Consider the following 26548-nt stretch of genomic DNA (forward strand, 5'->3'; position numbering starts at 1 on the left):
AGAAGAATCACCTCTGTAAAATCAGGATGGTAAATACCTTACAGGGTAATCAGATTCAAAACATAGAGAATCCCTCTAGGCAAAACCTTAAGTTACAAGAAGACACAAAAACAGGAATATACATTCCACCCAGCACAGCTATTTTACCAGCCATTAAACAAAAGGAAATCTAACGCATTTCTAGCTAGATTACTAACTAACTAACAGAAGTTCTGAGACTGCATTCCTGATCTGTTCCCGGCAAAAACATCACACAGACAGACCCTTTGTCCCGTCCCCGTCCCCCCCCCCCCGCCTCCAGATTTGAAAGTATCTTGTCTCCCCATTAGTCATTTTGATCAGGTGCCAGAGAGGTTATCTTAGCTTCTTAACCCTTTACAAGTGAAAGGGTTTTGCCTCTGGCCAGGAGGGATTTTATAGCACTGTATTCAGAAAGGTGGTTACCCTTCCCTTTATTTTTATGACAGAAGGCTGTTCCAGAGCTTCACTCCTCTGATGGTTAGAAACATTTGTCTAATTTCAATCTAAACTTGATGTCCAGTTTATGTCTATTTGTTCTTGTGTCCACATTGGTGCTTAACTTAAATAACTCCTCTCCCTCCCTCGTGCTTATTCCTCTGATTTATTTATAAAGAGCAATCATATCTCCTCTCAGTCTTCTTTTGGCTGGCTAAATTCTTGGCATCTCCTTTCATAAGACAGATTTTCCATTCCTCTGATCATCCTAGTAGCCCATCTCTGCACCTGTTCCAGTTTGAATTAATCTTTCTTAAACATGGAAGACTAGAATTGCACACAGTATTCAAGATGAGATCTCACCAGTGTGTTGTATAATGGTACTAACACTTCTACGTCTCTGCTGAAAATACCCTGCCTGATGCATTCAAGCACTGGTTGTCAGTGAAATAAAAGCATAAAGAAGGAAGTTAGATGTCTAAAATAACCTTCCTTTCCAAATCATGGATAGTGACAGCTGATGCACCCCTAAAGGAAGTTGGGTGGCAGCTTAACAATTGTCACCTTTCCCTTCCTGAGTCTACTATAGGTGCATTATTACCACAATCTACCTATTCTGCAGCTCAGCAGCTCCCACAATCCTTGATGTCTGAGCTACTCTCCTCACTCAGCAGCTTCATGGCGCCAGATCAGCATTTTGGCGCCACTGCTTTGTTCATGCCTCTTCTGCGCCCACTTGCAGCCAGATTCTCTCCCTCCACAGCAGCGTGTGGATGGCAGTTCTGTTGCACCCACCTATCTTCTACCTTCAGTGTGGTTTTTTTTTGGAGGGGGGGGCAATGATGAGCCGTGGTCTCACACTAGCCGTTTCCTTCTCACTGGGTTGGTTTTTAGTCAGATGACTGAACCCACCTGGAACCTTCCTGCTGGCTCCTTTGCACCCTTTTGGTATGGCTGAGCAGTTTAAAAAGCACTGAACAAAATCTAAACAGTGCTCTGTCTATGCGACAGCCTTCCTGGCCTTGGCAGATGATGAGATGTGCTCAGCCTTCGGTCCCTAACTCTGTTAGGTCCCAGGGCCATGAGTCGGGCAGACAGGTGGGATCCCCTGCTCACCGGAGCAGCTGCAAGTCCACCGGGAGGAAAATAGACCAGGAGTTCCTGAGCAGAGCAGGGAGAGATTCCAAAGAGAAGGAGTACCCCATGTTGTTCATTGTTCAAAAGCATACGGGAGGAATCCAAGCCATAGACTCAAATGATTCAACAAGTGGATGAAGAAAACAAAGTTTCAGATGGAGACCCTGACCTCTGTGGTGTCATGCCTGTCCAAGGAGGATTTTCTGACTTCAGTGGATCTGGCAGACATGTACTATAGTGGTCCCTCGCTCTCCAGTGGGGAGGGAGGCCACTCTGCCTCACTGTATTGGGCGGTAACTCTCGGGCTTGGGTCACGCTGGCGGGGCCGAGCCATAAGCCGTCTATAGTTCTGTGGCCTATAGAAGCAAACAGGCAATAACAGTCTGGGGCACTTGTCCCCACCCTCAGTTGGGGCAGAACACTGAGTAGTTTTTAGCATGTAGCCCCTCAACTGACGCTGGCAGTACTTAATAATCTAAAACTCTGGCCCTTTGAGTGAGGCAAAGCTAGGGCAGGCTGTAGCTTCAGGCTCCTGGCTAAGGCAACCAGCAAACATACACAGTCTGGGGCCTCCAGCCCTTTGGGCAGGGCCGAGCAGGGAGGAGGCTGTAACCAATGTTCCCTCTAATTTTTTCAATCCATGCAGAGAATGCATTTTGTTATGTGCAGCACCAGTATCGAGGTGATGTGTGCCACCAGTAGAAACAAAAAACATATATATAATTCTTTAAAAAGTTACCATAGGTATGGCCAATGGTACATGTAAAAGGGGCTGTAAAGATTTCCTGGAATCTGACATTTTAGGACCAGATCCTCAGCTGGTGTACAGCAGCCACGAAGTCACTGGAACTTCTTCGATTTACATTAGCTGAGGATTTGGTTCTTCAAGTGTATCATATTAGAATGGCTTCCTTATCACTATTGCAAACACATAGACTGAAGTCTTATGCATATAAGAGGCTTTTCTGAAGGGCAGAAAACAATGAAATCCTATAATGTGCTATCATATTTCAGGTTGCAGTTCCCTTTCCTCAGAATTTAATCTGGTGGCTGGCAGTGCACAGCTGAACCTAAACTGATATTCCGCACCCAAATGAAATGAAAACTCCATGGTATCTTGAAGGTATTTTTCTTTGGCTAAAGGTAGTAAAGTGTGGCATTTCACGGTCTTGTATCAATCTTGGTTTAGGATGTGGATCAGGCTCAATAAGGTGTATATTTCTGGCAGATAAAATACTGCTTATCCCCATAAATCTTGTGTAAACAGAGGCATTGCAGAACAAAGAACAAACATTTAATTGCTGTAACAAGATCTCCCTAAAAAAAAAAAGGGGGGGGGGCTGGGGCCGAGGGAGAGAAACGCCTGTCGTGCTGCAGCCCTGGCCGGGGCTGGGGCTGTGGGAGAGAGGTGCCTCTCCTGCACTCCCCAAGCTCCTTCAAACCCCCATCACCACCCCCCACCTCACCCCACTGCCCTCACCCACCCTCCCTGCACATTCTCCATGCTCACCTGTGTGCGTGGCCCTTGATGGCTCTTGTGCGGCTGAGCAGGCATGCACCTTAGAGGGAGCACAGGCTGTAGGCTAAGCCTCCTGGCTCAGGTAGGGATGAACGCCCACACAGTCTAGGGGCTCAGGAAGGCGGGCGGCACCAACCAAGTCTAGCATCCTAGCTTGACGGACAGTAGACGTACATAGCCCTCCATGGTGGGGAGTCTGCCACCTCGGGTGGCGTGGCAGGGGGACGCAGGCCCACCTGACTCCTCCACATCCCAGCCCAGGGCCCTAGCAGTGGTGGAGTGATGCGCCACTGGGTCAGCAGGGATCCATCCGCAACTGACCTAGAAACAGTCAGCAATGTAGCCAGATAATCGTCTGCTGCCCTGGACTACTTACCACACCCTGGGGAGGTAGGATCTCTGGAATCCGCAGTCCTCTGGCTCCTCTGGGTACGTGGCAGATGGCAATCCTGGCAACTCTTCTTCTGGGTCCGTCTCCTCTGCAGGATGCTGCAGAGTTCAGATTCAGCTGCTGGGAGCTGTAGCAGAATAGAAGCGTCCATCTCCTTTCCTGGCTGCTGCTCACCTGAGCTGTAGAGCCCTCCCTTTATACTTGCTGTCCCATCCTGGCGTGGTGAGCGGGGTCAGTTTGGCTCTGCCGACCAGGGAGTGTAGAGGTCCCTTGCTCTCCTGTCCGGAGGGAGGCCACTCTGCTTCGCTACACATACCTCCACATTTGTCAGCCTTGCTGTCACAGGTTCCTAAGATTTGCTTGTGGCAGGAAGTAACATCAGTACCGGATGCTCTCATTCGGCTTGTCCTCTGCTCTCAGCATGTTTACAAAGATGTTGTCAGTAATGATAGCCTGACTCAGGTTGCAGGGTATCCACCTGTCAAGGTTCCTCCCCCACTCTGAACTCTAGGGTACAGATGTGGGGACCTGCATGAAAAACCTCCTAAGCTTATCTTTACCAGCTTAGGTCAAAACTTCCCCAAGGTACAAAATATTACACCCGTTATCCTTGGACTGGCCGCTACCACCACCAAACTAATACTGGTTACTGGGGAAGAGCTGTTTGGACGCGTCCTTCCCCCCAAAATACTTCCCAAAACCTTGCACCCCACTTCCTGGACAAGGTTTGGTAAAAAGCCTCACCAATTTGCCTAGGTGACTACAGACCCAGACCCTTGGATCTTAAGAACAATGAACAATCCTCCCAACACTTGCACCCCCCCTTTCCTGGGAAATGTTGGATAAAAAGCCTCACCAATTTGCATAGGTGACCACAGACCCAAACCCTTGGATCTGAGAACAATGAAAAAGCATTCAGTGTTTTACAAGAAGACTTTTAATAAAAAAATAGAAGTAAATAGAAATAAAGAAATCCCCCCTGTAAAATCAGGATGGTAGATATCTTACAGGGTAATTAGATTCAAAAACATAGAGAACCCCTCTAGGCAAAACCTTAAGTTACAAAAAAGATACACAGACAGAAATAGTTATTCTATTCAGCACAATTCTTTTCTCCGCCATTTAAAGAAATCATAATCTAACACATACCTAGCTAGATTACTTACTAAAAGTTCTAAGACTCCATTCCTGTTCTGTCCCTGGCCAAGACGACTACAGACAGACCCAGACCCTTTGTTTCTCTCCCTCCTCCCAGCTTTTGAAAGTATCTTGTCTCCTCATTGGTCATTTTGGTCAGGTGCCAGCGAGGTTACCTTTAGCTTCTTAACCCTTTACAGGTGAGAGGAGCTTTCCCCTGGCCAGGAGGGATTTCAAAGGGGTTTACCCTTCCCTTTATATTTATGACACCACCTGTGCCCCTTCTTGGACAACATTTGATCAGAACGCCATCCCCGGAAATAGCACAGAGAGCCACATCGCTGACATTGAGTTTTCTATAAGCACCTGGCTTTATCATTGTCAAAAAAATAACACACTTCGGAATGGACATAGATACCTTGATAGCAAGGATCTATCCATCACTAGAAAGGTTCAAGAAGATTCAGAACCTCTTCACGTTGTTTGGGAGCTGCAAGAGGCCTGCTATAGCACTGGGCCTTCAACTACTAGGCCTTCTCCTATCGTGCATAGGGTTCACTCCCTGGGTGCAATCATGCATCAGGTGCCTTCAGGCCTTCATCATAAAGGTACAGGACCACTCCTTTGGAACACATGAAGGATCACGTAAGGGTCTCAGCACAGGTGTTCAACTCCTTAAAATGGTGGTCAGCCCAGGGCAATGTACACAAAGGTATACTCATATGCTGCCCAGATCCTCAGGTTCTCATAACCAACTCCAGCCTGGAGAGCTGGGGCTCACACCTTGGGGCCCAAACAGCTCTAGGCATCTGGAGCCTGGAGGAAAGGGCCCACAGCATAAACCTTCTAGAGCTAAAAGCGATCAAGCTGGTGCTATGAAGGTTCCAGCCCAGCCTAGAGGGGAACACTGTCCTGATTCAGTCAGACAACATGACCACCATCACTTGTGAACAACCAAGGGGAGCAAGGACCCAAGTGATACATGCAGAAGCAGTGGAAATTATATGGTAGGTAGAGAACTGTCTCTTATTCCTCAGAGCAATTCATGTAAAGGGAGACCCGAACCAAAAGGCAGATTAGCTCAACAACTCTGAGTGGTGCCCGAATTAGGGAGTCTTTGAGTTAATTGTCCAAATGTTCAGCATTCCCTCAACCGATCTATTCATGAACCATATGAATGCAAAGAGACTAAAGTACTTCACCAGGGAGGTAGATCCCAGATCTGGGGGACAGATTGCCTGTTGCACAGATGGCTGCAGGGTCTCCTCTGTGTTTCCACACTTCCTATTACTAGGGAAGGTGGTTGAGAAAATAAAATGAGAACAGATAGCAGTCATATTGATAACTCCACATTGCCTGAAGAGACTGGTTTTCAGACTGAAAATAGGACCTCCACTACAACTCCCAAAGAGGTGGGACATCCTCTCACAAGGTCGTTTTCATCATCTGGTAGCTAGTTGGCTGCATCTAACAGCCTGGCTATTGAAAGGGAAGTGCTGGTCCCACTGGGTTTGTCTTTCGAAGTCATCAAGACACCACCTTCATCTAGAAGGGTATCGACATTGAAAATGCATTTTTCCATCTGGGCCAAGTTCTGGTGCTAGGAACACAAATCAAATCTTAGAAATCCCAGCTATTTTGGACTTTCTCCGAAAATGCTTTGACAAAGGTCTCCAGCCCAGTTCCATAGCATGACAGGTATCTGCCCTCAGTAGCACGATGTTTGTGGGATCCCTGGGTTCTCTGGCAGAGCACCCCCAGGTAGCCAAATTCCTCAGAGCACTCTGATTAACCGAGTTAGCAGTCGGGCCACTCAACTGATTGTATTGAGAGCTCTGACAAGCCATCCCGTTGAATCACTGACATCAGTGTCAGCATTCTATTTATCCATCAAAACTGGCTTTCTGATGCCCATTATATCTGCCAGGGGAGTGTTGGAGCTGGCAGTCTTTTCTATGCAGGAACCTTACTGTTTGTTCCACAAAGACAAGGTGGTGCTTAGGACTCTGGAATTGTTTGGTCTGAAGGTAAACTCTTCCTTCCATGCTTCCCAACAGGTGGTTCTCTTATTATTCTGTCCAAGGCCACAACATCTTACTGAGAGGAAGTGGCACACCTTAGATCAGTGGTGGGCAACCTGCGGCCTGTCAGGGTAATCCGCTGGTGGGCTGCAAGACCGTTTGTTTACATTGACCATCCACAGGCAAGGCTGCCTGCAGCTCCCAATGACCGCGGTTCGCCATTCCCGGCCAATGGGAGCTGCGGGAAGCACCGGCCATCTGCCCAGGGCCCTTCAGAGTGGCAGGCGGCGTGCGGCCCCTACTCCCCAGCACTGGAGCACTGGGCAGCACAGCCCCAGGGCCAGGGGACCCCAGCACTGGGAAGCCCCAGCTACCCCAAGTCCCAACCACCCTAGCCCCAGCTGGTTTCCTTCCTGGAAGAAAAGCAGCCTATCTGGGCTGGGGTCAACTAGCAACAGGAAGGGAGGGGGCCTGTGGGCGGAGTGTGGGCAGGGCCACAAGGGGCTGTTTGGGCAGGTTCAGTCTTCCCCTGCCTATTGGACACTCCACACATGTTTTTAATGAATAATCAACAGTGAAATCATTGTTTCTCTAAAACTAATATTAAACAGTTACTGTAGATTAAATGTCTGAAAACAAGAACAATGCGTAGTTGAATTGTACTTCTGATGATTTTAATATTCATTTCAGCTACATCAGACTCTGGAAGTTTTGCAGTGTCACGTTCTCGGCGTGAGAAAAAATCTAAAAAAGGACACCAAGAAGCTCTAGAACTCTTGAAAAAGGCCAAGGCGGGTGAAAAAGTAAAATATGAGGTAAATAGGTCAATCTTTTCTCTTGTTTAGACTTTCTATATAAAAACCTAAGTTGAGTTTTGGGAATATTGATCTTTGTCCTAACCTGTATAAAGCTGATCACTTGCTTCTGGAAATTATGGGGAACGTTAGGAAAACAATATTCAGTCAAGACCAACTTGCCTGAAAGGTGTTTTCTTAGTAAAATTTTTCATGAGACAGTAGTTATTTCTGTATTTGCCACTTCTCTGACCCTTGCCATTGGAAATTAAAGAAATTGGTGAGCAACATTTAATTTTCAGTCGTTAAAATGGCTTATTGCTTGAACATAAAGTTTGATCTGCCTTGACAATTTATTCTGTAGTGAAAGGCTTGCATTCAGGACTTCAGCATGTATCAATTAAATAGTGGACTAGGAAACAACTTAACTTATGATTTTTCAAAGTATTATGACAGGTTTCAGAGTAGCAGCCGTGTTAGTCTGTATTCGCAAAAAGAAAAGGAGGACTTGTGGCACCTTAGAGACTAACCGATTTATTAGAGCATAAGCTTTCGTGAGCTACAGCTCACTTCCTCAGATGCATATCGTGGAAACTGCAGCAGGCTTTATATATACACAGAGAATATGAAACAATACCTATTCCCACCCCACTGTCCTGCTGGTAATAGCTTATCTAAAGTGATTTCCAGCACAAATCCAGGTTTTCTCACCCTCCACCCCCCCACACAAATTCACTCTCCTGCTGGTGATAGCCCATCCAAAGTGACAACTCTTTACACAATGTGCATGACAATCAAGCTGGGCTATTTCCTGCATAAATCCAGGTTCTCACATCCCCCCCACCCCCATACACACACAAACTCACTCTCCTGCTGGTAATAGCTCATCCAAACTGACCACTCTTCAAGTTAAAATCCAAGTTAAACCAGAACATCTGGGGGGGGGGGGGGTAGGAAAAAACAAGAGGAAACAGGCTACCTTGCATAATGACTTAGCCACTCCAAGTCTCTATTTAAGCCTAAATTAATAGTATCCAATTTGCAAATGAATTCCAATTCAGCAGTTTCTCGCTGGAGTCTGGATTTGAAGTTTTTTTGTTTTAAGATAGCGACCTTCATGTCTGTGATCGCGTGACCAGAGAGATTGAAGTGTTCTCCGACTGGTTTATGAATGTTATAATTCTTGACATCTGATTTGTGTCCATTTATTCTTTTACGTAGAGACTGTCCAGTTTGACCAATGTACATGGCAGAGGGGCATTGCTGGCACATGATGGCATATATCACATTGGTGGATGTGCAGGTGAACGAGCCTCTGATAGTGTGGCTGATGTTATTAGGCCCTGTGATGGTGTCCCCTGAATAGATATGTGGGCACAGTTGGCAACGGGCTTTGTTGCAAGGATAAGTTCCTGGGTTAGTGGTTCTGTTGTGTGGTATGTGGTTGTTGGTGAGTATTTGCTTCAGGTTGCGGGGCTGTCTGTAGGCAAGGACTGGCCTGTCTCCCAAGATTTGTGAGAGTGTTGGGACAGTCTCTACGTAAAAGAATAAATGGACACAAATCAGATGTCAAGAATTACAACATTCATAAACCAGTCGGAGAACACTTCAATCTCTCTGGTCACGCGATCACAGACATGAAGGTCGCTATCTTAAAACAAAAAAACTTCAAATCCAGACTCCAGCGAGAAACTGCTGAATTGGAATTCATTTGCAAATTGGATACTATTAATTTAGGCTTAAATAGAGACTTGGAGTGGCTAAGTCATTATGCAAGGTAGCCTGTTTCCTCTTGTTTTTTCCTACCCCCCCCCCGCCCCCAGATGTTCTGGTTTAACTTGGATTTTAACTTGAAGAGTGGTCAGTTTGGATGAGCTATTACCAGCAGGAGAGTGAGTTTGTGTGTGTATGGGGGTGGGGGGGATGTGAGAACCTGGATTTATGCAGGAAATAGCCCAGCTTGATTGTCATGCACATTGTGTAAAGAGTTGTCACTTTGGATGGGCTATCACCAGCAGGAGAGTGTATTTGTGTGTGGGGGTGGAGGGTGAGAAAACCTGGATTTGTGCTGGAAATCACTTTAGATAAGCTATTACCAGCAGGACAGTGGGGTGGGAATAGGTATTGTTTCATATTCTCTGTGTATATATAAAGCCTGCTGCAGTTTCCACGATATGCATCTGAGGAAGTGAGCTGTAGCTCACGAAAGCTTATGCTCTAATAAATCGGTTAGTCTCTAAGGTGCCACAAGTCCTCCTTTTCAAAGTATTATGTGATCCAAGTGTGGTAATGTTAAGGCTCTGCATCTTGGAAGGAAAGGAAAAGTCAATTTATATTGAAGTATTAAACTACTACAAAGTACAGCAAAATGACATAGTAACTAACCAGATATGCAATCCCAAATAGCCTTTTTTCACCCACCTGGATGTGGACAGAGGTCTGGGATAATCAGACCACTTAAGATGCATGTTCAGCTTAACAGTGCCTTGTTTCTCAGTCCAGGTCTACGCTACATACTCACTTCAGTATAACTATGTTACTCAGGGGTGTGAAAAATCCACACCTCTGAGCGACATAGTTATATCGATCTCAGCGCTGTCCACACAGGAGAGGGGTTATGTCGTTGACGGGAGAGCTTCTCCCGCCAACGTAGCTACTGCCTCTTGCAGAGGTGGAGTTATTAAGCCAATTGGACTCCGCGCTACATTGGTACAGCTCTGCTGATGCAAGTTGGTAGTGTAGACCCTCTCTGTCATAACTTTTTTTGTTAAAGTGTTTGCTAATATTACATTGCAGTTGATATACCTTGTGAAGCTTCCTGGTGGTACCCGGGGTTGTGAGGCACCTCGCTATTAATTCCCTTAGCTGAGGAAGCCTTGTATGTTCCTGCTGTTGGTCAGTTCCCCAGCTCCACGAGCCTCAGGCAACACGCACACTGCCTTCCAGGCCTCTGCCAGTCTCACTGTTTCTTAACAGGTTAAGGGTAGTCACCACTCCAACCCCCGAGTCTCCCACTGCAGCACCTAGCCCCTGATCCACGGGACACTCTCACAATTCCCAGATCTTATACTCCCAAAGAAACAGTATACATAGCACTTAGATATGTGTATAGTAAAAACAGGAAGAAGGGTTACATATAAAGTGAAGTCATAAATGCATTCTGGAATCTAGACTTACTTCACTAGATACTCCCTTGACTAATAAAGTTTAGCTCACATAATCTTTCCAGTGTTTGTCAGCCAACCCAGGCTGTGATCTGTTGGTGTGTGTGGTTTTCTTTCTTTTTTTTTTTTTTTTACATGAAGTAAGCTGATGTGTTTGCAGAGTGAGTCCTAGTCTCTACAGTTATAGTCCAGAAATCTCTTGTCTTCACATGTAAACAGGACTCCTTTCTGCTGATTTATTTTTTTCTTGTAAATTTCCTCTCTGTAAAATCTTCAAATCTCTTCATTAGCATTCAGCTCAGACTGTAAATGGGCATCCATTGTGATCCATAGTGTTCAGTTACATATAGCCAGGCACATAAACATTTCTTTCCTGACAGAAACTTTTTGGTGCCCAGTGTGACACAGGCTTCCAGTAGAGATCTTACATGACACCCTTTGGGAAACTAGTATGAAGATACTAGACCCCAAGGATCCCAGTAACCCTTAGGTATTCCTGTGTTCTCTGCCAGTTGGCACCAAGAGGTCTCTTGGTGAGGTACTGTGATGCTTCCGTGGAATGCCCAAGGTTGTGAGGAACTTCACTACCACCTGCCCTAAAAATGAGGAAGCCTTGTCTGTGCCTGCCAAGGGTCAGGGCCCAGACTCCAGCAGCCTCAGGCAATATATGCACTCTCCTCTTAGCCTGCGTAGGGTCTGCTGTCTCTTTGGAGACAAGCAGTAGGCGCACTCCAGCCCCTGAGCTTCCCGAACACCCCCTTGGAGTATCCAGCCCCTGTTCCACTGCATACTCACAGAATTCATAGATCTGCTATTTCCAAAGGAACAGTACACCTCAGAATTCTCTGTTCTCAATTTACAGCACTTACGCTTGTTTTCACTATAAACATATCACAGTTTTTATTTAACAAAGAATAGAGATTAGAAAAGAAGCAAGCAGAATTAATGGAAACAAAAGGTTACATGTAAAATAAAATCATAATACTCTTTCCCTGGAGCCTATACTTAACAAGACATTCTCTTGTCTCCTAAAGGTTAACTCATCCAAAGTCTTTCTCCCAGCATTAAACAACCAGACTGGCTGTGATCCTCTTGTCATAAGACAAACCAGCTGGTCCCCTTCCTGTAGGATACCTGGGTTTACTTCTGCAACCCCACATATAGTTCAAAAGATCCTTTGTTGTCACTTGTCAACAGGGCACCCCCTGCTGCTTGCTTTTTCTTGTAGAAAATCTCTCTTGGAGGCTTCACAATCTCTTGACTTGATTAGCATTTTGCTTATACTGTAAATAAGCATTCATTGTGAAGTGTACAGTACCCACTTTACGTATAGACAGACACATAGTCTCCTCCCTGAAAGAAATTGTTCGTCATCTTCTGGTGACCAGCCCCAACTCCGAGACCTTAAGAGCATAATTTTCACTATACATTCACCTAACTCCTTACATGTTATCTGTACATATGTTTTGCAATGATTATGGTGATCATTGTGACACAAATCATCAGTGGAAGCCTTATGTGACATCCTTTGGCAAGCTATTGTCTAGAGACCAGACTTGGAATCCCTATAACCCTTATGCACCTTTGTGTCCTCTGCCAGCTGGCACCAACAGGTCCCCCACACTCATACCTCATCTTCGTGTTTGAGAAAAGAAACCCAATCATTATAGCTCTTCTTTCCCAGGAATCCATTTCTTTAAGGAAAGCAGATAGTCTCATATGAGCAGGATAACAGTAGTGGGGGGAAAAACGGTCATTTGACGAATGTATTCACTGCCATAGTGAACTGGAGTTTCAGCATCACGCGATAGCTGTTTTAATAACATCTTCCCTATTGGATCTGTCAGTACTTGTGACTAGAGCCCTGCAGATCCGCGGGTATCCACTTTATATCCATGGACCATTTCTGCAGATAGTGCGGATGCGGATACAAATTTTGTAGCCGCGCAGGGCTCTGACGGTAAGAGCCAGGCGGGCAGCTGTGAGGAACCGCGGCACGGATCCTCCGCCTGCCCTGGGTGAGGGATTTGAGGGGCTGGGACACTGGGCGGGGGCTGCTTGGGCCCCCAGGGCAGGTGGAGTATCCGCTGCAACTCCCCACAGCTGCCTGCACGGCTCTCCCCGACCCAGCTCCAGCCGAGGAGGGGGCGGTGGCTCGGAGCCGCAGCCTGGCCATGATGAGAGCTGGGCGGGCAGTTGTGGGGAGCCGCTGTGGATCCTTCACTAGCTTTGGGGAGCCCCTGGGCAGCTCCACAGGTTTCCCTGGCCAGGCCAACGTGGAGCCCAGCTGGGGAGCTGTGGCGGACCCTCCACCTGCCTGCAGTGCAGATCTCCGCGACCCAGGCTCCCTGCCCAGCCAAGGGCAGGTGGAGGGTCTGTGACTCCATGCAGGCTGCCCACGTGGCTTTCCCTGACTGGGCTCTGGCGGGGGGATGCCTCGGAGCCTCAGCCCAGCCCCTAGTGTAGAGCCCTGCAAATCCGTGGATATCTCTGGATATCCTCAGATAATTTTTGCAGATAGTGGATCAGATGCAGATACACATTTGTGTACAGTAATTCCTCACTTAATGTAGTTATGTTCCTGAAAAATGTAACTTTAAGTGAAACTATGTTAAACGAATCAGGGTTAGGTTCCAAGGGAATTTTTTTTTGCCAGACAAAAGGCGTTATATAGATAAACAGTATAAGTTTTAAACAATGATGTTTGTACTGCTGCAGCTGCACCAGTGCAAAGTCTCTTGTGTAGCCGCCCTATGCTGGGGGGAGAGAATTCTCCTGCCGGCATAAATAAACCACCCCCAATGAGCAGTGGTAGCTATGTCTGCAGGAGAACATCTCCTGCCAACATAGTGTTGTCCACACAGGCGCTTTTGTCTGTGAAACTTGTGTCGGTCAGGGCCGTAGTTTTTTTCACACCCCTGACTGACAAAAATTTTGCCGACAAAAGTGCTAATGTAGAGAGAGCCTAAATCTTAAACCTTATTAGACTAGGCAGTATTTAGAGCAAGTAGTTTTTCTCACCCCGTTGGATGTTGCAGGTAGGTTACAGTTCTTAATACACAGGCTTCCCCTTTAAGCCTAGGATGAGTCTCCTCAGTTAGTCTTTTTCTTCCCAGTGTTCTTGTTGCTTCCAGCATAGGTGGGGGAGGCGAAAGGTAAAAGCATGGTGCCACTGTCCCCTATTTTATATCCTCAATCCGAGTGCCTGGAAAATACTAGCTCAGACATATCCTGGTGGGCTTTGCTGAGTCAGAGTGGAGCAATCTCCCATTGTGTGATGCTTGTGCAGCTCTCTTACAGCATTGTAAATTCCTTGTTTACAACTCCCCTGCTGATTTAATGGTCATTTAACACCCACCTGGAAGTGGATCACCCCCTTTGTTGTCAGGGAGAACTGGCAGTGGATGACCCTGAAACTTGCAACATATTTCAGTAACAACCATACAGTAAAATGTCATAACTTCATACACGTAAAATCTCATAACTTCATAATAATATGCATATTTTGACAGAACAGTCTGTTTCAGCATATCATGACCTTTCATATGATATCTTACGTGGCATGCCTTGCATGAAATAAATCCTAATTATATGATGGGGTGAATACAGGGGCTCCAGGGTGCTGTTTTGAGGTACATGGTGCCATAATACTAAAAAGCAAAAATGAAACACCTCAAACTGAAGAAAGACTTTCACTTGCTATTTGTGAACAGTTCACCCTGGTGTGACTAGAGAAGAAAAATCCAATCTAGTCTGAGTCCTTGATAAAGCTGCTTTATTAAAAATATGGTAGCTTGAGAAGTGTTAATTCTAAATATGCCTTGCTTGCAGGTTGAGGAGTTCACAAGTGTTTATGAAGAAGTTGATGAAGAACAATACTCCAAGATGGTCAGGGAACGCCAGGATGACGATTGGATTGTAGATGATGGTGTGTAAGATGAATTTAGGGGGCTCCCTTAATATGCTGAGTAGAAGCATAAAATGTGTGGTTATTCTTGCATATATTTCTAAGCCACAGGTTGAATGGCTTACAAGTTCCAATATCTTTTGTATGCATTTTAAAACACAAATAATAAAAATTTACCCTGAAATTATCTTAACTCCATCAGGTTTCATGAAGACCTTGCCTCAAATTGTAAATGCCTCAGTGCCCTCTATAGATAGGTTATAATACAGACCAAAAAAAATGAGCTTCTACACAGAGACTTTTGGCCTAGATTTTTAAAGCAATTTAGGTTTTTGGCACTCAACATCACAATGCCTAACTGATTTAGGAGACCTTAGGAGACTAAGTGCCTAAATCTCTTTTAAAAGCAAAAATCAGAGTCCTAAATCAGTTAGACATTGTGTCACTGGGTGCCGAAACACATAAATAGCTTTAAAAATCTGGGTCTTTATGCCAAAGCATTGTTGAGTTTATAATAACGCATTCAAGATCAGTGATTCAAATATTTTTACATTGACTGCAGATACAGTGACTTTGTTCCATTTAAAAATGGTTCTCTATTGCAAACTACAGATATTTTTTTAGTTGATCATGTACTTAAGGTAGTTACTTTGATCCGAACTTGGTTTGTTTTTAGTTTATTTTTGTACTCAAAATATATAAATTTATAAAGTAATGAAAAATTGAGAGCTTGTTAAACAGAGGAAGCCCCTTAGCGATGGAGATAAAGTTTAAATTTCATCTTTCTAACTTTTGCAAAGGGTCACTTAAAGTATATTTTTAACCTTCTTGTACAGATGGGATAGGTTATGTAGAAGATGGAAGGGAAATCTTTGATGAAGATCTAGAAGATGATGTCCTTGGTTCCAAGAAGAAAGGTAAATGAATTGAACTCTTGAAAGTTTCTCTGGTTGCTTTTTTTAAAAGGTGCATACAATTGGGTACTTCTGTTGACTTCATGCCGTCAAAATGGGTCAGTAAGCCCAAATATTAGCACAATGAGCATAGCTTCCTGGGAAGGACAACTTGTACAGGTGTCCCTGATACCGGAAGTGACTGAGGTTTCATAAATGTGTCTGGAATCAGGGTTTGGCCTGCAGAGCCTCCTTTATATTCTTGGTGATCGTGTGTGAGATGAAGTGATTATCAGAGCTTAGGGTGAGCTACAGCCAGGGAAATCACTCTCATATAACTACATGCTCCCTCCCCTGGACATCAGGGTTTTTACCATCCTTTCCTCCTTTAAGGCTCTCTCGTAGACTCCTGTTTGCTTCTTTCAACCTGCATCTGGGAAATCTTTTGTTCCCCTTCAAATATCTTTGCTTTCTAAGATAACTCAGGATTACCTTTGGACACAGCTAATCCTATGTCTCAAGCACTGTCACCTCAGGGCAGGCATAACATCCGTTGCCTTGTCTATAGTATGAAATTGAACCACAATATTTGTACAAGTGGGATATTACAGAGTCATAGAAATGTAGGGATGAAAGGGACTGTGAGAGATCATCTAGTCTAGCCCCCTGCACTGAGGCAGGACCAAGTATGCCTAGACCAGGGGTCTCAAACATGCAGCCCGCAGGATTCTTTCGTGTGGCCCCCCCCAGCCCCCCGCGCGCCCCTCTGCCTACCCCATGGCGCCGTGAGCCCCGCACCACTCCCTGAAGCGGCCGGAACCATGCCCCTGTGGGGCCCAGGGAGGGGCAGAGGGCTCTGTGTGTTACTCTCACTTCCAGGCACCGCCCCCCGTAGCTCCCATTGGCTGGGAACGGGGAACTGTGGCCAATGGGAGCTTCGGGGTACCTGGAGAAATGGCAAGAGCAGCACACAGAGCCATGTGCGACCCCTGCCCCCTCCTACCCCAGGATGTGGTTCCAGCTACTTCATGGAGCAGAGCGGCCAGGGCAGGCAGGCAGCGAGCCTGCCCTGGCCCTGGTGCACGCCGCTGCCACCCCAGAGCCGCTCTAGGTAAGCCGCTCTAGGAGCCCACACCCCAACTCCCTGCCCGTCCCCTGCCGGACCCTACACCCCTCCTGCACCTCAACCCTCTGCCCAGAGCCTCCTACCACACCCTGCACCACTCCTTCACACCCTGGGGGCAGGGATGGGGTGGAGTTGGGGTGGGGACATCGAGGAAGGGGTAGGAATGGGGGACGGGGTGGGGCGGGACCTCATGGAAGGAGTGGGGTGGAGGCGGAGCCTGGGGCAGCAAGCCAGGGGTGTAAGTGATGTATCCCTTGGGCCAATGCACTAGTTCTCATGTGGCCCTCATGGTCATTTTGAATTTGAGACCCCCTGGCCTAGACCATCCCAAAAATCTGTTTTAAAAACCTGCAAAGAGGGGGATTCCACAACTTCCTTTGGAAGCTTTTCCAGTACTGAATTATGCTTTATATTTAGGAAGTTTTTGCTCGTATCTAACCTAAATCTCTCTTGCTACAAATTAAGTCCATTACTTCTTGTCCTGCCTTCAGTAGACATGGAGAACAATAGAACACAGTCCTCTTTATGACAGGTTTCAGAGTAGCAGCCGTGTTAGTCCGTATTCGCAAAAAGAAAAGGAGGACTTGTGGCACCTTAGAGACTAACCAATTTATTTGAGCATAAGCTTTTGTGAGCATCCGATGAAGTGAGCTGTAGATTATAGTCCTCTTTATAACAGTCTTTAACATATTTGAAGACTGTTATTGGGTACCCCCTCAGTCTTCTTTTCTCAAGACTAAACTTACCCAGGTTTTTTAGCCTTTATCTTGTTGTCCTAAACCTAGACATCACGCTTTCTGAACAGTTTTCATTTGCGTAGTACAAATGAACATGAATAGTATGAATATGCAATTAGAGTGTTGATAGTAGTAATATTTACTATTTTGTCAGTAAAGCTGTTCCTTTCAGTCGTCAGCTGTGATCTATGTTGGTTCACAATTGGCAGGTTAGTTCATAAAAGTTAATGTTGTTACTACAGGTTTGTATGTGTAAAAACATTACAATGCCTTGGTTCTAGCTGTATCCTTAATAGTTGATTAAGTTTCTATTAAGTGTGTACACTAAGTTATACTACATTATGTCCTGCTGTGTCTTCTCTACTGGGCCAATGAGGACTTCCTTCTGCCCTGCCAAGCTTGGGAGCACCACCTGCTTTAGGTCCATAGTTGCTCCTGGTTGAGATGGTGTGCTATTCCTACTGCTCCCTATCTGTTGTAGCTGTTTTCATAGAGCTCATCATAATATTATGTAATTGTTGCATACAGACTGTACTTATATTGTGATGTTCACTGTGGATTCACCTCTGTACTTCACCGTGGATCCCTAGAAAGCTCTGCTAGGGAATAATGTGGGTTTTTCAAGTACAAAATACCGTCCTGTTATGTTGGGGAAAACTCTCTATAAACATTTTATCAAGAATGCTTTGTCCCTGGTTTTCTTAGTTGCATTGGTCCAGAAGAAAGCAGCTGCTTTGGGAGGTTGTGCAGATTTTTATAAACTGCATGTGACTTTACCAAATGCTGTGGCTTATTTTGTTTAAGTATGGGTCCTGGATTTTAATGGTATTTAACTATAAGTGGTGACATAAGTTTTACAGTTCTCTCTTTTTATCTAGAACATCATGAAAAAGCTGCATTTGAGTAAACTTCAAGTTTCACTTTTAAATCACTATGAAGTATTTTTCAGCATATATTGAAAGCAATCACATCCTTTTTCTGTACAAAAATAATTCATTTCCCTTATCAAACCTTACGTGCAACCTTTTTTGTAGAGGTTAGTGGAGCAATATTCAGGACAAATTTGTGTAGTCTTGTTACTCTACAGTCTACGCAACTTTCTTCAAACTTACTGTTCAACCTGCAGAGTAAACCGGCTAACTTTCAGACCAAACCAGTGTGGCTAGCCAAAGGTTTAGTAGGGCAAAACAACGCTTATAATAAAGCTCTGTAAATTTCTTGTAGCCATTTAGATATTTGTCATCTTTTGGCACTGTTTATAAAATATGTCTTAAGTTAGATAAACATTCAGTGCTACCTGCATGAAGCTGCATCTGTGGTTGTTGGGGTCTAATGTTTTAATGACCGGCTCTTTAACTGAAATAACTTTAACTTTTGAAAGTGAGCCAATGTTAAGTCATACAAACGTTTTCAAAAATCTAGAAAATCTTTGTCTTCAAACAAGTGTAATTAATTTCTTAAATATGGAAATGTCTGTTCATTTTTTTCCGTATTGGTCTACTTTAAAGAGGTTGGGACTTTACACATTTCCATATGTAACTTGCATGCTTAAACCTGTGATTATATATTCATGAACATACAGTAAATGTAATTTATACTTCTGGTTCCATTGTGGACAATCTAAAGAGATTTACAAATCATATACAGGGATCCCTTTCTCCACTAAAAAGGTTAAAAGTTGCAATTGTGTAACGTCATTTTGCTGCTCTAGCATCTTCAGATGGAATGTGCAGGATGTAATTACCCAAACTGGATTTTGACCAAGACAGCAGTTTAATATCTGCACTCTTGTCAAAAATGCCGTAGGATCTCCAGTGGCAACAAATGATCAGAATCTCTTACAGCTCATGAAAGATTGCACTTTCAATAGCGTAGTGCCCCTAACATTATGCTGGGCTCAATACTGACTCCCAGGAAAGAGTGCCTTTTACTGAAGTATAAACATAGTTTCTTCTGACAACTGCATTTACCATAGAGGCTTTCTGTGCTAGTACTGGGCTACTCCTAATGAGCTTGTGAGATCAGACAGGATTTCAGAATAGGCAGGTTTAAAACAAAAGAAGTATTTTTTCACACAACACACAGTCAACCTGTGGAACTCTTTGCCAGAGGATGTTCTGAAGGCCAAGACTATAACCGGGTTCAAAAAAGAACTAGATAAATTCATGGAGTGTAGGTCCATCAATGGCTATTAGCCAGGATGGGCAGGGATGTTTGCCAGAAGCTGGGAATGGGGGACAGGGGATGGATCACTTGATTACCTGTTCTGTTCATTCTTCTAGGGCACCTGGCATTGGCTGCTGTCGGAAGACCAGATACTAGGCTAGATGGACCTTTGGTCTGACATAGTATGGCCATTCTTATGTTCTTTAGTGGTTTCTTTGACTGAATCTCTTTTGGTTCTTGTGAAAGCTACCAGTTAATAGCCTTGAGGACAGAGGTCATCTGTTTATCTGCAGGATATGTACAGGGGCAAAGGAAGCTTCTGCACAGCTCCCTGTGGGCAGGTCTACACAAACATGAAGTTTGCAGCAAGCTGGGGTATGAATCTATCCCACACTAGCTGTCCATGCAGACCCTGATGATGTGCATTAATGAACTAGACACGCTAGGTAACTTGACTAAGGTCACATAGGAAGTCATTGGCAAAGCAAAGAATCACACCTTGTCTCCATAGTCCTAGGTTGCTCACTAACTACTGGACCATCTTTCCTGTCTGCAAATACTAGTATGAAAAGCGCCTCTGCCGTACCATACTCGGGAGCAGTGGTTCTCAACCTGTTTACTGTTACAGGCCACATATGCAGCCCACAATGAATTATCTGGGTCGCATCCAATACCACCTATATGGCCCTGAGGATGTCACATGGGCTGCATTACTGCTCTGGAGTGACCACGTTTTAGTATGAGAGAGGTGGTTCAGTCATTGGCCTCTGTGATATTTCCAAGAAGGCTACAAACTTTGGTGATGTAACGCCTTGCATGAACTGCCAGCTTACGCTGGATTTAAGCAAGTAGCCTAAAGGTTAAAGATGGTCCCTTTACCAATTTCATCAACTGTCCAGCCCCCACTGATAACTGGACCCTTTAATTATTTGAGAAATCACTAATCTCTCTTGCTCCAGTAGGAAAAAGTGACAAAACATCCACAAATGACAAAAAGAATGTGAAGAAGTCTGTGGTGTCAAAGCCAAACACTATCAAGACTATGTTTATTGCTAGTGCTGGGAAGAAAAACACAGATGTAAGTTGTATTTTTATATTTCAATTTAAATGTCCTACATTCAGTTAGACTTGTAACTTTATTTTTTTCGCTCAAAGTGACAAATGTTTTGGTTACTGCTGTTTGACTTTTTTTTTTTTTTTTTTTAAAATCAATTGGCACACAAGCCAGATTTATCAAAGCTCCCATTGGGAGTTTCTGGGTGCTGGTCACTCTTGAAAATCTGGCCCATGGTATGTGGAACCTCCTTATTCTGCATGGACCGAGTCTTTCGGTTCAGTTAAGTGCATATAATTAAGTCTATATAGCTAATACAGCTGTCTAATATTTTACAGAAAACTGTAGACTTGTCCAAGGATGATTTACTTGGGGATATTCTTCAAGATCTGAATGCTGAGGTAAGTAGTTGAATTTTGAGGGGTGTAATGTATTGAACCCCCTAATCAATGATGCAATTCATCCAGTTGTCAGAAGTTTGTAAGAAGCATTTTTTAAAAAAACTGGACCACCTAAGATTTTGTTATTTTAATGAAGTCATTCCCAACTCTTGGCTGTGACAGTTTCTGTCCCATGAGTCATCTTTAGGTACCCACGAAGTCAGGTCAGCCAATGACTTTAGTTAATCAGCATGACAGTACTCGTTACTGTATTAGGAGACTTCCTTAAAATTGTAAAGACTAACACTTTCAACGGCATGTATCACAATGTCCTTTGGGGTTACTGAACATGACACGTCCATGCGGACCCTGTATTTGGGCATACGCTTTCGTGGGCTAGAACCCACTTCATCAGATGTAAGATCTGATAAATTTGTTAGTCTCTAAGGTGCCACAAGGACTCCTCGTTTCCCCCCCCCCCCACTATTGACTTTACAAACTGTTTCAGTAGACAACACGTCACACTTATGACTCTCAGCCATAACTGATTTTTTTAACTTTTTTTTGTCATACTTCATATTAACCGTAGTCTAAAAAAAATCTACGGTGAGGGATGTGAAGCATTTGAAAAACTTTCCATTGCATCCACACATTTTTAACTGAATTTCTCTGGCTCTTGTGGATCCCCAAACTTCATCCAAACCAAATTCATGATGACTTGTGTCATCAAGATTCCTTCTTTTATTTAAATGCTAGCAGTCTGCTTGATGCTGTATAAAATACAAGGAAAGATGGTCCCTGTCCTGTGACTTACGATCTAAAATTTTTATTGACTTTCTTTTCACACTAGGATTTTGTATAATAATATAGTTTCAGTTGGCATCATACTCCCACTACTGCTTTGGCTGTTCTGGACCCTCTGGGTCTTTGTTTTGCATCCTCCTCCAGTTTAGGAGCAAGCTATGTAGCTGCTTTTAATGATTTTTTCTTTTTTTGTTAATTTTTTCATAATGTTAACACTCAAAACCAAAATCTTTATAAGAATCCTTGTGGCCTTATCACTTTAAGTGAATTGGGGGGAAAAAGTGGCTTAGTTGGTGCGGAAGGATTTCTTACTTGCTTTGGGAGCGTTTCCCCAAATTCCCTAAGTGAAGACACTTCATAGTATCACTTTTTGTTGGGACTCTGATACTTTTGCAGAAGCTGATGCAGCATGCATGCAGGGTTAGAGGGAGAAGAGAAAAATTGGGTGGCTTTTTCTGTCTTTGTCAAATTCTAACGGGCCATTCTCATGTTCTCCATCCTCCTTTTTAGACCGTTCAGATAACTCCACCTCCAGTTGTAAAGCTAAAAAAGAAAAGACCTGTTGGAGCTTCACTGAATCCTTTCTCTGTACAGTCACAGGCCCATACGGTAAAGTTGCAGATCCAAATTGATTTTTTTTTTTTTTTTTTTTGGCTTATGACTAACTTATGTTTTGAATAAGTAAGCTCCTGTTTTATTATTGGCTTCCTTAGTAAAAACAAGGTCTGTAATTTCCTTTTTGGTACTCTAATATAGAGATGAAAATACACTTTTGCCTCTGACTATCTTTGTAGTTGAATGAGTACATGCTGTAGCTTCAGTTATCACTAAACCATTGATACAGTGCTGTAGAGTTACATAACACTTTACACATAGATACTTCATATGCACTAAAAAGCTTATCTAAACAAGATATGAGGAAAGTATATTGAAGGGTTTATTAAGGGAGGATGAATTTTTAAATGAATTTGGAGGAAAAGACACTTGTCAGATGGGGGCACAATGAAATAGGCATGAAGTGAGGTGGGAAAAGGAGATAAGGCAGAAAGATTGCAAAGAGCTTGTTCAAAAAGTTGAAAATGGAAAGATGTAAATAGGGGAAATATTATTTAAGAATGTGGGTGCGTATATGGACCTTCAGTTTTGTAGAAGGTGGGGAACCAGTGGCAGTCTTCCGATAGGAGTAATATGGTTTGAGAGGAGGCATGAAAGACGACTCTAGCAGCAGCTTTTTGGAGAGACTCACTGCTAAGAAGCAGGGAGACTGGACGATAGGCTATTGTTATGTCAAAAGCCTTGATATATGGGCAGTGGTTTTAGCAATGGAGACAATGAGGTGAGGACAGAATTTTTATGTGAAAAGACTTAGTGAGAGCTGCAAGGAGGAGAGAAGAGTCAAAGACTGAGGTTCAGGAACTGGAAAGTGGGACGGATAATGGAATTGTTGATGGAGAGCTACATAAACAGGAAAGCTGAGAAGTTAATGTTTGAGGAGGTGAGTTTGAAATGGCAGCTGGGCATCCAAAAGATGTCAGGCAATAAGATACAAGACTGGGTGAAGAGGAAGCCACTGGAATTTGAAAATCCATCTTGTGATGAAACCGGGGAAGTAGATAAGATCACTGAGGAGAAAAAGAGGGGCCAGAAAAGAGAAACCGAGGAACAACAGTAGGGAAGAGGGTCAAAGGGATTTGGAGGTGGCTGATAAATGTTCATGGGCGTAGAAAGAGATGTAGCATACAGGGACAGTTTTTAGTGAGGGATATGATTGAAGTATACAAATGGTATAGAGGAGGTAAATTCTATTTACCATTAAAATACAAGAATGACAGTGCAATTGAAAAACAAATTAAAAACTGAAACATACTCTTACACCATGAATAATGAACTTCGTGGATTTGTCACAAGAGATTATTGAGACTAAGAGTTTAATAGGATTAAAAAAATCACCCACATATCTAGATAAGGATCTAAACCCTGATGCTTCGGGGGTGTTAGTCAACTACTAGCTGACATAGGTTAGGAAGAAGAGACATGCTCTTCCATAATTGTCCGTGCTACTATTTTCCTCAGAAGCATATGATACTGGCCCTTGTCAGAATGCTGGATTAGATGGGCCACTCGTCTGATGGCCCTAGAACAGTGATTCTCAAACTTCTGTATTGGTGACCCTTTTTACACAGCAAGCCTCTGAGTGCAATATCCCATCCACCCCCCCGGCCCCCCCCCCGGTAAATTAAAAAACACTTATAATAGCGTTAAATAATGTTTTTTAAATGCTGGAGGTGAAGCCGGGTTTGGGGGTGGAGGTTGACAGCTTATGACCTCCAAACCCTCCCCCCCCATGTAATAACCTCGCGGCCTCCTGAGGGGTCACCACCCACCGTTCGAAAACCCCTGTCCCAGAAGGAGCAATTAGAGGTTTTAAGAGCTGTCCACAAGGTAGAATGAGAACCAGGAAGACAGTCTTGGAAACTAAGTGGAAGAGAGCAGGTAGTGACTAACATTTTCTATTTCAGTAGGCAGATCTGGAAACATAAGTACAGAGAAGTGTCTATTTGGTTGAAGTAGGAGGAGTCATAAGTACCTTAGTGAGGGTGGCTTCAGCAGAGGGCAGAAGCTGAATAAGAGAGGATGAGGTTGGAGAAGGTAACAGTCTAGGATTTTGGAGAGTAAGAAAGGGAATAGGCAACTTTGATCAAAGGAAGGCTTATTTAAGACAAGAATAATGATTGGGCATCTGGGGTAGACGAGGTAAAAAGAAGTAGAGAGAATAAATATTAACATCTTTTAAACTCTATTTTAGTTTACAATAGTTTATTTTGATTTACAATAGATCAGCTGCACAGACCTGTATCATTTAGTGGCTGACAGTGGACCTTTAGAGCATTAGATTGGGACTTGGGAGACCAGGGTTCTATTCGTGGCCAAGACTCTGGCCAGCTGTGACCGTGAGCAAGTCACTGTTCATTTTCCTGTTCCTCAATTTCCCCATCTGAACTATATGATGACATTAGTGAGGCTTTGCTCAATAAAGTGCATAGAACTATCACCAGTCATTGGAAGGTCTCATGACTCCCAGCCCAGAACACCTTTTTCAAGGTTAAAGGAATGGGGGTAGGATGAGGTAGCTGCAGCTGTTCCTACGTCCTATCTGAAGCTCTAGCTCTGAGCAGACCTTGGAAGCTGAAGAGAGGGTTTGGGAACATGCGAAAGTATAGTGAGAACATTTAGGGATATTTTTTTTCATAGCAGCAAGCCTCTACGTGCCTTGAGTGTGTGCAAATGGCAACTTTTGGAGGCTTATAGCTCACCTAAATCTAAGCTGAATAACAAAAGGGGCCTGCCCCCTGATCAACTTCTGAGTCTCTGCTACAAAGCATAGGGAAGTTGGAACTCTTCAGTGAAATGATTGGAAACCAGTTTTAACATTAGGAAGACAACCTCTTTTCTCCTGACCTTGCTGTTGGAAATTAATGGTCTTTGCTGAAACTTTAAAAAGAGGCATCAGCCGGAGGTAGAAAGAGCCTGTAAAACTTCAGTCCACACAGTTAGTTTGGCCAAGTTATAAACAACTGAAAAAGTGCTTGGGCTGCCTTAACATGGGCAGGGCCCCGTGTAGCCTCCGTTGGGGTGGCTGTGGGATTCATTCCTTTACTACATAACAGTGCTCCAGAACTGGACCTTTCATTGAAAAATTGTTCTTCCCTTTATGGTTTCAGTGACCCTCCCCCCAAAATGTAAACAGTCTTAAATGATGCAGTGTCCTATGTCTGCATCTGTAGAGACCTCTTCGGTCTGAGGGACGTATTCATTTCAATCAGGGCCCTGTGGAATTTGGATACTATGGTTACATAAACTGGCATTCACCAATTTGCTGCAGCTAGGCTCACAACTGTATTTTTCCCCTGTCATACCATACCTACCGCTTCCCTTACAATTGTGAATTAATTGGAGTACAGTACGCACTCCCTGCACTGTTCCATGGAGTAAGTCAGAAGAGAGTTGTGGGAGCGAGAATTTAACTTCCTGGCTGTACCAATGTATACTGGCAAACTAGGCTGTCTGGGAAGCTGTTGAATCTGACAACCAGCTCCATTCTTGCCTGGCCCAAATGGGGAGAAGGAGGTTCTGAGGTCAGCCTCTTAGCTCCTGAGCTGAGGCCTGGGGAGAACAGCACAAAACTCATGGCCAAAAATAATCAACAAATGCTGTCTATTAATAGTTTTCAACTCTGAACCATAGAACTGTCTTTTTTTTGAGTTCGGGGTTGGGAATAGAAATGGTGGTAGAATAAATGTTGCCACGGAATTGAGGAGTTGTTGCTGAGAAATTTGGTGTCATGCTGAAGAGTGTGCAAAACCCTGACTGTAGGCCTTGTTGCCAACTTCATGTGTAACTAAACACTGTAGTTCTCCTTTAACTTAAGGAAGATTAAAGTTTAATTTGTGCCTAAAATATTTTTTCAGGTAGTAACCCCTATAGCAAGGAAAGCTCCCACTACTGTCAGAAAGGAAGTTCTTTCTCCAACTACCTCTGATCCTAAGCATACGACTTACGCAGCAAAACCTGCTGCAGTCCATAGAGAGAATGGTGCTGAGTATACAATAAAAGCTGCGGAAAATGAAGAGCTGGTGAAGGCAAAACCAGAGAAAGCTATTCAAGGTATTTTAAAAATTCTGGCAATGGAGACAGCAAATGTAGCATGTTCTAAAATATTTTAGTTAACATTAGGGCAAAGTATGAAAATAGCTTTCAGTGATTCCTCTGCGGAAAAGGACCTAGGGGTGACAGTGGACGAGAAGCTGGATATGAGTCAGCAGTGTGCCCTTGTTGCCAAGAAGGCCAATGGCATTTTGGGA

General features: G+C 44.0%; 1 protein-coding gene across 5 annotated transcripts in view; it reads left to right on the forward strand.

Annotated features, from left to right (window-relative positions):
- The window catches only part of POLA1 (DNA polymerase alpha 1, catalytic subunit), a 353938-nt gene that overhangs the window by 8547 nt on the left and 318843 nt on the right, over positions 1-26548 (forward strand). For 3 of the 5 annotated variants that reach the window (XM_084617606.1, XM_084617603.1, XM_084617607.1), the window contains exons 2-8: positions 7352-7476; positions 14451-14547; positions 15363-15443; positions 20408-20526; positions 20841-20903; positions 22197-22295; positions 26156-26351. In XM_084617606.1, coding sequence (XP_084473732.1) covers positions 7352-7476; positions 14451-14547; positions 15363-15443; positions 20408-20526; positions 20841-20903; positions 22197-22295; positions 26156-26351 — 780 coding nt within the window. Of the gene's footprint in view, positions 1-2647; positions 2717-7351; positions 7477-14450; positions 14548-15362; positions 15444-20407; positions 20527-20840; positions 20904-22196; positions 22296-26155; positions 26352-26548 lie in introns of those variants that run through there. The other 2 variants (XM_084617604.1, XM_084617605.1) reach the window with 2 other exon arrangements.

Source organism: Lepidochelys olivacea, assembly GCF_965140295.1.
Source record: "Lepidochelys olivacea isolate rLepOli2 genome assembly, chromosome: 1".
Lineage (NCBI taxonomy): Eukaryota > Metazoa > Chordata > Testudines > Cheloniidae > Lepidochelys > Lepidochelys olivacea.